Source organism: Sprattus sprattus (assembly GCF_963457725.1).
Source record: "Sprattus sprattus genome assembly, chromosome: 19".
NCBI lineage: Eukaryota > Metazoa > Chordata > Actinopteri > Clupeiformes > Clupeidae > Sprattus > Sprattus sprattus.
In genome coordinates, this window is record NC_137917.1 from 5,181,863 (window position 1) to 5,195,469 (window position 13,607).

The following is a 13,607-nucleotide window of genomic DNA, read 5'->3' on the forward strand; positions in this document are numbered from 1 at the left end:
GAAGCAGGGGACTTCTTAAGGGGATCTGAGGAAGTGTGTGATGTATTGTAGGTAGTGTGGAGAAGAATATTGGTCCAATCAATTGGGTGGGAATGAGCACCAGGAGGCTTTTTAAGGGGATCAGCAACACCTTGCAGTGGAGAGTCTGAAGAGAAGAAAAGGGATGTAATGATGAAAAGAGAAGGGATATTATGATGGAATTAGGTATTCAGGGTCTTGCATACGTATATGTTTTCAGTACAGATGAATGATTACTCTGGGAAGAATGAGAGGATTCGCTATGTGCATTTCAAAAGAGAGTATCAATAAATATACATGAACAGTCATTTGAAAAGGTTACACAATATTTAAGGTCTTTCGGGACATTAGATAGGGGGAGAGATTAAATGGATATTACGAATGTGTTTTGGCTCAGGATTCTGTTGCACCTGTGGATGGACTGAGTCTGGAGTGCTCAGTTTAACAGACAGAGAGAGTAAATGTGGAATGTCAACAGGAACAGCTGGTTAAACACTGAACAATTTCCTACCAATTTCCTTGATTTATTGGCCAAATTAATTTCTCACACACCTCGCATGCTTTTCCTCTGCCACTTTCTCTCTGTTGCACGCCATTACTCTCTCTCTCTCTCTCTCTCTCTCTCTCTCTCTCTCTCTCTCACACTCCCCCTATATCTTTCTGTTCCGTGAGACAGTCAACCAACTGAGCCCCAGGTATCTTTCCCCCTCCTATTCCCTAGTTCTTCTAAGTGGCTGAGCTAGGTTGTTGCATTGCTTGTCCTCGTCTCCCATGAACTGTAATATTGACACATGCTGTGTCTTCTTCCTCCTGGCTGATCTTGAAGCCTGTTATTGCACACTGTGATAAAAACTAGGTTTGTTTGTTTGTTTTAAGCACTATGTTTTATTTTAAGTATAGATGTCACATTGTCCATGAGATCATTTTAGTATTCAGTGAATGAATAAATGATTGATAGGTTTGTTTTCTTCTTGAGTGCGTAGGTTTCCTGGCAGAGCCAACTGACACATTACAAAATGGTGCTTTAGTGTCATTTCAAATCTTTTTTTGTATGCACTAAATAGTTTATTTACTACTTACTTTTACTTATGCTTTACCAAGCAAAAAATAGATTATCTTATGGTGAACAGTTCAGAGTGTTCTTCTACATAGTGAAATATATACATACTTATCAGGTCTGACCTAGATGGACAGCAGCAGCTGACAATCACTGTCATTCTGTCATGTCACTACTTTTTCATTTCACCATTATACTTTAATTACAGTGGTATGCAAAAGTTTAAGCACCCCTGATCAGAATGTGTTACTCTGATTAGCTAAGCAAGTAAAAGATTACCCTAGAGTCTTTCTATTCTTCAAATTATCTTCTTCGCAAAAGGGGGGGGGGGGGGGGGGTTCAAGATCTTTATCCTGTTGTAGGATCTTTTCTTCATCTTCAGCTTTTCTACGGACACACATCAGAGTGTAATGCTTACTTCAAGAATGTGCTGGTATCTAAATGAATTCACCTTAATTGGAAAAGCTTCCTGGAAATGTGTTGGTATCTTGTCATAGCCTTCCCCTGCCTTGAGGGCATCAATGATTTATTTCCAGAATGCTAGGAAGCGGCTAAGAGGAGCCCATGGCTGCTGATTGTTGGGACAAAGTTTGAGGAGTCAGGTAGCTACAACAAGCTACAAGTCTTGGCCTTTGCTAAAGGTTATCTGGGAGCTCAAATATGTTGGGATGCCCAAACCTTTGCATGATGCATCATACCTTTTTTCTTCACTCTAAAATTGTACAAAACAAAAATAAGACAGGTATCTTAAAAAGTTTTTATAGTTTAATTAGTCTTCTGCTCACTTCACTATTCACAGTAAAAGCAATTTTGACCCGGGGTGTCCAAACTTTTGCATGCCACTGTACTTCCATAATGTCCATTACTGACTAATTTATTTTGCCATGGCATGATGAGCCAGCTCCCTTTCCCTTTCGCCGAGTGTTTTCTCTGTTTACAGGGAGGCTGGTTGTTGAGTTGTGTGTTCTTATCCATTGTTTGTGTATCCTATTGTGTTGTTGATTGGTATTCTTATTTGTTTCAATAATTCCCATTCTATGTGTTATGTAAGCTAAGGGGAAATACACTTATGGGAATTTTACCCCTGATAAATCTTTAAGAACTACAGTTTGTTTCCTGCGTTATTGAAACATTTTGAGCTTGCCACAGATACTGATGCTCTGCCGGTGCTGAGATAAGTAAGCTAATAAACTCTTAATATTTGTTACTATTTTGAGTGACCTTTATTAGTTATGAATGGATGACAGAAACATCCTCCAAATCGATATGGATAGAGTGGAACAGAACTTAACACTAGCTTTCAGTGCTCACAATCTGTTTGCGCTGCCGGTGCCACTGGAGTAACATTTAAGCTCTGAGGAACAAGTTAAGCAGATATTCTCACTAACTGCCCTTTTCATCATTCTTCAAGAATGCTGAAACATTGCGTCTTTGTTGTGTGTTGCTGCTGTGTGTATTGAGGAAAATAAGCAGGGATTTCTTTAGGGCAAAGGGGCGAAAAGCCCCAGTTGAGGTTTTTAGAGTGAAACTTTATGTATTCCAATTTGGCCATTTAATGATCAATGTCTCCTGAAATGGTTTCTTTTAAGCAGTTGACATTCTTTAAACCCTATTACCAGTCAACACATCGGGTTTGTATGTATTATATTTGTTCATATCATAAAGAGTGATAAAGAGACTCAGTTTTTACTGCATTCAATTGTTTCTTTGAGTTAGTTTTTTTGTCTGTTTAAATAATACAAATGTAATGCTAAAGCATCTGCTCGTGTCTCCTCACACAGTGCAAAGTGTGGGACTGGGACTCCAATGGAAAGCATGACTTCATTGGAGAGTTTGAAGCCAAGTTTAAAGAGATGCGGGGAGCAATGGACGGGAGACAGGTAAAGTCTATACAAACAAGACAAACAACAATTTTGCCCATTCTTGATTTTATTCACAGTTCTCAAAATGTACCAATGCACTTTGTTGTGAAAAACAATCCAGCCAAGTTAACAAGTATACAAGTAGACAAGTAAACAGTATAACCATCCTTACTCTGATAAAGGGTTGTCCATGTCATGCTAATGCTTTTACAACCCAAACTAGCCCTGTAAATGTTGCTAGTTATGCTGAAACATTTCTGTATATTCACTTGAACACTGAGATAGTAAGAAGAAGGCTGGAGAAGGTGCTGTACTCAACCTTTTTTCTGAGTAAGATCTCAAAGCCAAAGTTGCTAGCAGTCTTAATAATCACAAAAGTTGGTGCCTGCCACCTCTGTCCTGTAAGCAAAGACAAACAAAGAGGGGCTCTGTGATCCCAGCAAAGGGGTGTAGAGACAGGCTGATGGATATTCATTTAGTGGAAATTGCTGGTAAAAAGTCACAGCTTGCTGAGACGGAGAGACGAGGCTCGTTCATAACAAGGCAACAGAACCGTGTGGCTGCATCTCTTAACTCTGGGGGAAAATACACCACCGCATAGCACTTTCTCTGTCTTGCCATGCCATGCGTCCTCTTTTTTGTCTGCGTGGCTCAAAGAGCCATCTGAGGCTGTTTCGTGAGTTTGGTAGGGAAGGGAGAAAATGGCTAATTAAAACAGAAAACTGATATTCTCACGGTAGATTGAACCTGCTCTGAAATTCAACAGGAGAGATCAAAGAAGATGGACGCTTTTGTGCTAAGCAAAGGAAAGTAAAGGCATACCAGCCTTTATGCCTTTACAGCATTTGTGTGTGTGTGCGTGCATATGTGTGTGTGAGCACGCATGTGTGTGTGCGGGCGTGTGTGTGGGTGCTCGTGAGTGTGTGTGTGTGTGTGTGTGTGTGTGTGTGTGTGTGTGGGTGTCAAAGGATGTAGTTCATCTCAAGTGGACCTCAATGAAATGGTAGAAATAACTGGTGGGCATGAATCCTCTCCCTCCCTCTCTTATCATCTCCCGTAAATCTTAGCTCTTGGGTAAAAGTCATTCTCTAATGAGCCGCCATTATAATCCAGACTGCAGCAGCATGTTGAAAATGGCCATGACTGTCACTACTCCTCTGGGACTCCGGAGAGCCTATGAATCACTTCAGCAATCAGCTCCCTCCAACTTTTCCCCTTTTCATTCAGCTGATGTTCAGTCGCAGGCACACAGAGGCCCACTGTGACTGTAGTGTAGACGTCTCATCTCAGGCCCTGCCAGGACTGGTAAATGTGATGACAGCCAGACAGTTCTAATCTCACACAGCAGGTCTATCGAATCTGCGCTCTTCTCAAAGACTCTGTAGTTGGTATCAAGCTTAATTAAGAGACTGACTAATCAATGCTACAGCTATGATGAAAGTTAATTGTGGTTAATTAGACCAATTGAATAGGTCTTAACCAGGCCAACTTTTATATGTAGGACAAAATCTATGGAAATTGGAGGCACAATGCAAGCAGGTGTAACTGCCTACATTAACCAGATGCCTTTGTGTGTTTGGCCAAAATATTTCAACCCATCTGCGTGGTGGAGCAGATGTCTCCCATTACCACACAGACTTTAACGGCACAGAGAGTAATTGTGTGACAGAATGCTGCATGAGCCCACTGTGGAAGAGTTAGAGGCAGTAGGGGCATTAAAAGATGGCACTGTCCCTAATTGGTTCTTTCATGGCTTTTAAGCCCATAAGACTTTATGGGCTGCTAACGTGATCTTGGATTAATGATAATGTGTCGGAATGATAATGTGAATGTAAAATACCAGGCTTTAAATCAGTTGAGCTGGATGAGTAAAAAAGAGAAACACTTCATTTGAATGCTTGACTGACATGACACTGTCATAACCATGACATGACACCTGTCATTAACATTTTTTATGAACATTTATGACTGTTGTCATTAAGTGTCATTCTGGTGATTATGACATTATTAATGCAAAGCTGGTATTGTTGACATGAACCAAGACAACATAACTTAACCATCAAACGATAAAGATACTACCCTGTAAGTTAGGCAGTGGTAATGCCGACCTTTATTTTAAAATATCACAACCAAAGCCATCCAGCCATCCAAATAATCTGTTAATCTATGTTTATTAATATGTTAAACTACAATTCAGTGTGGCTTGGAATGTTGAGCGCTAAAATATTGTCTATAATGTTGAGTAGTTAGTAGAGCTGTATACTGGTGGATCGTGGAGCCTACAGTGGAAATAGAGCAGGATGAAGCTTTAGTTTTATATTTCAGTTAGTAATTTATTGTCACGCAGTAAATCATACGTTAATCATCCTGTAGTGAATCTTAAAAAAAATAAAAATAATTAAAACTTTATTTAATAGTTATTCTCAGTTTCATATTATTTAAATTCGCTGCGGAACAAGTTTCTTCACTTTCACTACTCTGTAAGGTATTGGAGTCGGCAGCCCCTGTGGTCTACAGCAGAAGGTATTGAGTTATACACGTCAGAAACTCAACACCCCACCAACCAACCACACGTCAGAAACACAACACCCCACCCAACCAACCACACGTCAGAAACACAACACCCCACCAACCACACGTCAGAAACACAACACCCCACCAACCACACGTCAGAAACAAAACACCCCACCAACCACACGTCAGAAACACAACACCCCACCAACCACACGTCAGAAACACCCCACCCAACCAACCACACGTCAGAAACCGAACACAACACCCCACCAACCAAACGTCAGAGACACAACACCCCACCAACCACACGTCAGAAACACAACACCCCACCAACCAACCACACGTCAGAAACACAACACCCCACCAACCACACGTCAGAAACACAACACCCCACCAACCAACCATACGTCAGAAACACAACACCCCACCAACCACACGTCAGAAACACAACACCCCACCAACCACACGTCAGAAACACAACACCCCACCCCACCAACCACACGTTAGAAACACAACACCCCACCAACCACACGTCAGAAACTCAACTCCCCACCAACCACACGTCAGAAACACAACACCCCACCAACCAACCACACGTTAGAAACACAACACCCCACCAACCACACGTCAGAAACACAACGCAGACTCTCAGGGTGTCTCTTGATTTCACTGTCTCACTGACTCTACCAACATGCTTGACCATTTCATTAAAGGTTTAAGGGAATGGGATTAAGCAAAAAATTGCATGAAGGCAAGCATCCAGGGCTTCAGCTTTCTGTTGCTGTCTCAAACTGTGACAAAACATTATTAGCTTATTGACAAAACAAACTGAACAAGTTCATTTTTTGGAGCTGTGAACTTGGTTAAAAATTTTGAATTATGAACTATGAACTGAACTAGTTCATGTAGAAAGTGAACTTTCCAAACACTGAATACCTGAAGCCCTAGATGTTCGAACAGCATCACCAGAGAAAAAGCCGAAATGTTGGGCGTTTATGTCGTTATGGAGTGACAAGTTCTCTTGGCTAAGGTGCGAGGTAATTGATAGTCACAGTAAAATGTTCTGTTAGCACTGCGAAAAGGCGACGCAAAGGATTCACAAGAGGGTCGAATAATTTTAGAATCTCTGCTCTCATTGAACATAATCAGAGCAATGACCATGTTGCGGCGCTCAATTTAACGCCACAGCAGGTTGCGATTAAAGGCCACTTATTGACGCGCACCAGACATTAATGTTTTTTTTCCCATCGTAAACTTAGAAAAATAAACATGTTGCATTCTAAACTACCTGATTATGTTATTATTTAAGCTACGCAGACCGTCAGTTTTCTTCAATAGGCTAATTTAGAAGCAGAAATAGATATTTGGCCGGCTTATCATTAAAATGTTCGGCAAATGAAAAATGTTCTCTAGCGGAACCTCTGGTTCAGAGAGGACCATCAGAGGACGTCAAGGGGACGTTTTTGAAGGACCGAATGCGAACGTCCCGCTGAGGACCACAGGTAAAGGTTACGGGGACGTTTTTGAAGGACGTCCTGGGGACGTGTGCTGAGAGACCAAATCAGAATGTTCCCTAAAAGTCCGATTTAAGGCTCATGCGAACGTCACGCAGAGGACCACAGGTAAAGGTAACAGGGACGTTTTTGAAGGACGTCCTGGGGACGTGTGCTGAAAGACCAAATCAGAACGTTCCCTGAAAGTCCGTTTTAAGGCTCATGCGAACGTCGCGCAGAAGACCACAGGTAAAGGTAACGGGGACGTTTTTGAAGAACGTCCTGGGGACGTGTGCTGAGAGACCAAATTAGAACGTTCCCTAAAAGTCCGATTTAAGACTCATGCGAACGTCACAGAAGGACCAAACATAGACTTGCTACAAACGTCAAAAACGTTCTGGTAAGGTCCTCTAGCGAACGTTGTGGCGGGGACCAATTGGGGATGATTGGGGACGTTGCGAATGTCCTGTTAACGTCCTGGGGACGTTCCCTGTTTGCGGGGTAAGCCCTGAATGTTTTCAACCTCTCACACAACTCCTGCATGTTTAAGGTTATGTTGTCTTAGTTAGTGTGAAGTTGTCATAGCAAACACATCCTAAACAATGTTAACTTTGTATTGAAATGACATAATTGACCAAATGACAAGTCAAGGTTCATGTCAAGGTTATCACGGTTCTGCACACCCCTTAAGATAAAATGTTATCGAAAAAACCTTACAGAGGGTCTTTCTAGAGTACTTTTATAATATATAAATATATAAAAAAAGATGATTACTTTTGGACTAAATAATTTTATATTTTTATAATCTTATATGTCTTCTTAATTTGGACTATATATGTAAAGCAGCACAGCCATTAAATGTGTCTTTTTGTGGAAGGTAACAAAAGACATGGAGGCTGTATCTCAATTGACGAGGCAATCACAGCCAAGTTTTGCTAATTATTTTTTAGCAAGCGCCAGGGCACCCTCATCCGTTCTCATTGTCGCAGAGGGTATTGTTGTTTTGTGCTCTTTTGTTTAGAGATGAGCCTGGTACCTCAGCCCATTCTCTCCACAGGAGCGGAGACTCTGACACAGCCAGCTATTCAAATGAAGTCATTATACCATTTAGGATGCAAGTGCAGTCTCATGAACGCTCTCTCTCCCTCTCCCTCCCTCCTTCTCTCTCTATTTCTCTCTTTCTCTCTCTTTATCTCCCTATGATAGGTGCAATGGGAATGTATTAATCCAAAATATCAAGTCAAAAAGAAGAATTACAAGAACTCTGGAATTGTTATTTGCAATCAGTGCAAGGTAATGTATGATGCATGTCAGTTAAATGTCTACCACCTACCCAAATGTACTTTGTATTTGAAGAGATGACTTTAGTCTCCGTTTCATATGTTGCAGTTCTAGTGTACACTGGGGTAGCACAGTTCAGGAGTGAAGCCTGCATCCATTTATCCATATCTATTTGACAGTTTGCTTTCCTCCCGAGGACCTCCTACATAGCTCTATATCTTGCTTTGGTCCCAGAAGGAATATATACTTGACCTCAGCACAGTGTCCTTTAAAGAAAATATCAAAGTATAAACCTCTAAAAAAAGGCGTCTAAATCACATCCGTGGCCTTGCTGTTGAATATGGATGTACAACAATTATGACAATCTTTCAGTGTGATTTTTTAAACACTGAAACTATCTAGCATAACTAGTGCATCATATTCATGGAGCATGCTGTTTTTCCTCAGACTATCCTCATATATATACTGTCACGACTGAATGCTGCTTACTGATGCAGTGCATACAGTACATTTGCTGTGAAAAAAAGATCAGGAGGCAGGTGCAGCTGGTGTTCTTTCATTTAGCTGGCAAGGGCAGCACCAGGCATCCTGATGGCAAATTAATGTTTGAATAACATTAGCATTCCTCTGCTGCAAGGATAGGAGGTTTAGCATTGGACATGAGGGACATGTTACCCAGAGGTAACCTAACTTTGATATAATGTCTGTCTAATGGCATAAGAAACATTTGTATTCTGTCTTTCAGTCTCGTAAACACCAATGCTTTGTCCTCTAGTAGATTCCACAGCACACCAGTTAGTCCATAAAAGATACAGGCTATAGCGTTTGCTGAATGAAAGATATGATGAGAGCAGTGCTGTTTGTAATCTCAAAGGCACACTCATTTTGCAAAGGAACATGTGTTTGTTGATAGACATCCAACATGCATTGGCCTTTACAGCCCCATAAAAGTCAACTGTCCTTGCAAAAATGTGATCATGATGGTGCCTGGTATCTTTTACCTTTTCTGAAAAGTTTGTGTACGTTTTTTTTTTTATGTAGCTGAAGAGTTTACTGGGCCCATGTCTGTAATGTTTGATTGACGGCTGTCACAGCCTCTTGATGACTGCCTTCACTGCTCTCTTCTCAGTCACTGGATGAAAGCCAGGCTTTTAGAAAAGCTTGGTTGTGTTGCACTTGTATGAGCCAGGCTGCCGCTTTTGATGTAGCGGTATTAAATCGAGTAGAAACAGCATACGGCATAAGCCACTGATGTGCCGGGTGGGTGAATAAACAAACCCATGCGTTTTTAAATTCCTGACAATCAATTGAAAACCAAATGATCAATGTAAATGCTGGACATTTCCTTAATCTGCTGGATGTGGGACACCGGGCCCAAATGCTGTGCTTAGGGTACAACGAAGAGCGGGACCCCTGGTCACCCTATTCTGTATGTGTAATAGCGAGTGTGGAGTTATTGTGGGTTTAAAGTAACTTTATATTTCCAGATTATAAAGATGCATTCCTTCCTGGATTACATCATGGGTGGTTGCCAGATCCAGTTTACAGTGAGTATGAACACTCATGAAAATGTTTTAAATCAATCAGTCTTTATTCATGTGGTTAATGGTGGCCTTAATGGTCAAATTAGACACAATATTAAAGAGATGAACTGAAGGAAGCTAACTCCCCTCTGCAGTGTAGACTTCAGGTGTAATTACCGAATGTTTTACCAGCTCGTTAGACCTGTCCCCTAATTGGAGGAACCTTTGACACATTGCTAGACTAATTAAGAACAACGTACACAACAACTATGAATTGGGCATTGTTATCCATGCAAATTACAGAGGGTAGAATATCCAAATTAGACACTGTGACAGGACCTGAGGCAATGAGAGCTGTGCCTCAGGTGGACTGAAATCTGAAGCCCATATAGGATTTAAGTAAGGAGCTGGCTAGCTGATTACTGGCACGACTCACTGGTCCTCTGGGGCACAGCCAGTGACCAGCACGCACATGTCCTCCCTTCCCTCTTAGTACTGCATTTTACTTTGTATCTTACTTTTGAATGTTTACCAAATCAGCAGTGTGGCACACTCTCTTGGTGTGAAGTCAGCATGGCCTCTTTAATGGGGCAAAAGCTGAACTTGGAAAGAAAAGATGAAAGTGGGACACCCCAAGACATATCATCTCTGTTAGTCCAGTCTCAGTTGGTATTGCTCTGTATTTGAATAACTTTATCTTTCATGACTTCAAACCGGTCTTTTACAAGCCAAATGTAATCACCTCACTTCTACTATTCAGGCTGGTTTAGGGCCACTGAATGAAAACTTTACCAATTTTATATGTTATCTCATGATATTGTTCCAAAATGTTTGTCATTGTATGTGTGCATGTTAATGTTTTTGATGGCATATCTATCACACACCCGTCGAAAGCAATGAATGTTGGAGTTAAAAATGAGCGCATGTGTTCTTCCTCTTGAGAATTTTTTTTGTGAGACATGGTTACATGGATACATGTGATACATTGTGATGCTTGTGATGGTTTTGCAGTAAAAAAAAAAAATGAGTACATAATCTACATATATAACCATATAGATGAGTATAAACTCCAGCCTTTCCCTTTTGATGCACTATAGCACAGTCTGCTTAGAACCCATTGTATTAACTAATTAAAGTTGTGCTAATTAAATATCGTTCTACAGTTAATTAATATGAACTCATGCAAATAAATTGACTGGTCCGTTAATAGATTTTATTTTGAAGTTAGATGCAAACCACACACAGTGCTCAGTGTAGCAACTCTGACTGTTAAAAGAGTGAGAGTAGGTGCAGATATTAAATATATAACTGTCCAACCCTCTTTTTGATTATCACCTGTTTTTCCAGGTTGCTATTGATTTCACTGCTTCTAACGGGGACCCCAAGAACAGCTGCTCGCTGCACTACATACACCCTTACCAGCCTAACGAGTATCTCAAAGCGCTAGTAGCTGTGGGAGAGATATGCCAGGACTATGACAGGTGAGAGGCAAGACCCTTCTCTCTCCAAACCCTAGAATGAGCTAGTTGTAGTAAAAACATTTTCTTGCTGGTGTCTGTGACTGAAGAGAAATACACAGACTTTTAACTAATGAATGGAAGTCACATTGAAGGATTCTTAATTATGTTCCAAAGGGGAGACCACAGTAAAGGCATTATCACAAAGGTACTTGTTTCCTAGGGTTGCCAAAAGTGTGAAATTTAGATGACAAGTGACTTCTTTAAAGGACTGTTTTCACAAAGATACAGTAAATACAGATACAGAAAGATACAGAAAGAGACTGTAAAAGAGTCAGCTGAAAAAATGAAATACCTTTTAAGGTATGGTTTTCAGTTTGTGTTTGGCACTGGAGCTACACAAAGAAACACAACACTGAATGGAAGTGTTCCTGTTTTAAATGGCCATTGTAGATATGGGCCATTCTACCGAATTGATGCAAAGTCATGTCGGATATATTTTGAATTTTTGTATGGTTTATTCCCAAAACTTTGTCCGTATATATATTGTACCATATCTAAAGTACACATATCTAGTAAAAGAACAGTCAAGTTTTATATTGTATTTTCAGAATGTGTTAGAATGTTTTTCCTCTTCCAAAAATTGTCACTACCGAAACATCACATTTACTATAGTAAAAAAGTATTATTATTGACCTGTTCAGATTGTGTTTCCTTCCCTTCTCTGAAGAGTATTTTTACAAATATTTCTTGAAGGTTTCCACAATGAAATCCATAGAAATGAATTTTTTACCAAATTTTCAAGTTCAATTTATCTGTTTCGGTAGTGACTGCACTGTTGGATGGATGTTCATTTCTCTCCCAAAATCATCCAAAAGGTGCTCTGGGCCGCCCTTTAGTCCACACAACACATTTATTTAAAAATTATGGGATTGAACTACTTACCATTTCATTTTGTCACTACCGAAATCATCTGGTCACTACCATATGTTTCGGTAGTGACTGTTTCGGTAGTGACTGTTTCGGTAGTGACAATTCTAGCTAACTTTAAGCATAAATAAAGAATTCTAGCAATCACACGGCTTGCAAACACATCTTTGAAGAGGTGAACACACATACAAACATAAGATTTTCCATGAAACCCCAAAAGGTTTACTTAATTGAAGGAAACATGCGTTTCGGTTGTGACAATTCTTAAGGTTACACGTTGATTTTCAGACTTTGGAACACATTTATATAAAAACTATGGGATTTAGCTACTTATGAAAACTAGGGACATGATTTTTTGAGTATAGTAAATTGATTTAAAAATTAAACCCACAATAAGTCTAAATATTCCAAGTTCTGTTTCAACCCAATCATAAAGATCTTTGAAATTCAATCATTGGAAAAAATCTAAAAAAATTGAAAAGTGTTATTTAAAGGCATTGAAATTTAGATGTCAGGGTTGGGGACAGCTACTTCCCAATAGAAAGTACCCTATAAATGATGATTTTGTATATATTTAGCTTATCACTATCTCATGTAATGCATTGGGTTTATATAGACCATAACATTTTCTAATTAAATATCTATGCCTTAATACCTAATTGTTTTGTAAATAGTTTTTATTGTTGAGGGACTGCATATTACACGAATTCGGTAGAATGGCCCATATACAAATTTAATTTAGGTACATTTTTGAAACATTCCTGAAGGATGAAATAAGTCTGAATAATATGTCACCGTCTTCGCTGTGCTCTCTCCCTCATGATGAAACCCCTGTGAGATCAAATTAACATTCGATTTGTATGGGTAGAAATTTCAAACAGTTTCACTTTTAATCATGTCTGAATAGGACAGCTGAAGAAAATAAAGGTAAAATATGGGTAATGGAAAGCCACAGTATACTCATCTGTATACATTACCTTGGCCCTCTGTCTGAGGTGTGTCTAATAATGCAGATTATAGGTCTCATACTGTGATTGCAGAAATGTCTATACGCTTTGTTTCTATCTAACACCTCTAATTTGATATATTCTCTAAGAGATATATTTTAAAATATGGTAATTGTTAAGTATTTGGGTTGATTTGTGTAAAACCTAATACCAGTGGTATATGATATTACATGAGAGGTTAGCCATTCGCAAACAAATTCACAGGGAGTCTTTTCTTCTTGTCTCCTTTCACAGCCTGAGAGGTTTGCAGTTACAGTGAAGTATTGGGCAGAAACTCTGTTTTGAACAGTGTTGTGTTTCACAAGAAGAAAAAATGTAGTCTTTTTCACAGCAACGTCTTAAGATCCCCCAATAAATAAATAAGATGAAATTCTCTTTCAGTTCCTCCTAAAAGCTGTGTACTGATCTTCCATATGTGTATTTCCACCAGCCATCGTTAAGGCCTCAAAGGTTTCAGTTGATACC

The 13,607-nt window shown here is 39.8% G+C and overlaps 1 protein-coding gene across 1 annotated transcript in view; it reads left to right on the plus strand.

Annotated features, from left to right (window-relative positions):
- The window catches only part of cpne4a (copine IVa), a gene marked incomplete at both ends in the record, with an annotated part of 71,335 nt that overhangs the window by 43,657 nt on the left and 14,071 nt on the right, over nt 1-13,607 (plus strand). The window contains 4 exons of the mRNA XM_080857447.1: nt 2,857-2,955; nt 8,151-8,237; nt 9,713-9,772; nt 11,096-11,229. Of these exons, the coding sequence (XP_080713573.1) occupies nt 2,857-2,955; nt 8,151-8,237; nt 9,713-9,772; nt 11,096-11,229 (380 nt within the window). The remainder of the gene's footprint in view (nt 1-2,856; nt 2,956-8,150; nt 8,238-9,712; nt 9,773-11,095; nt 11,230-13,607) is intronic.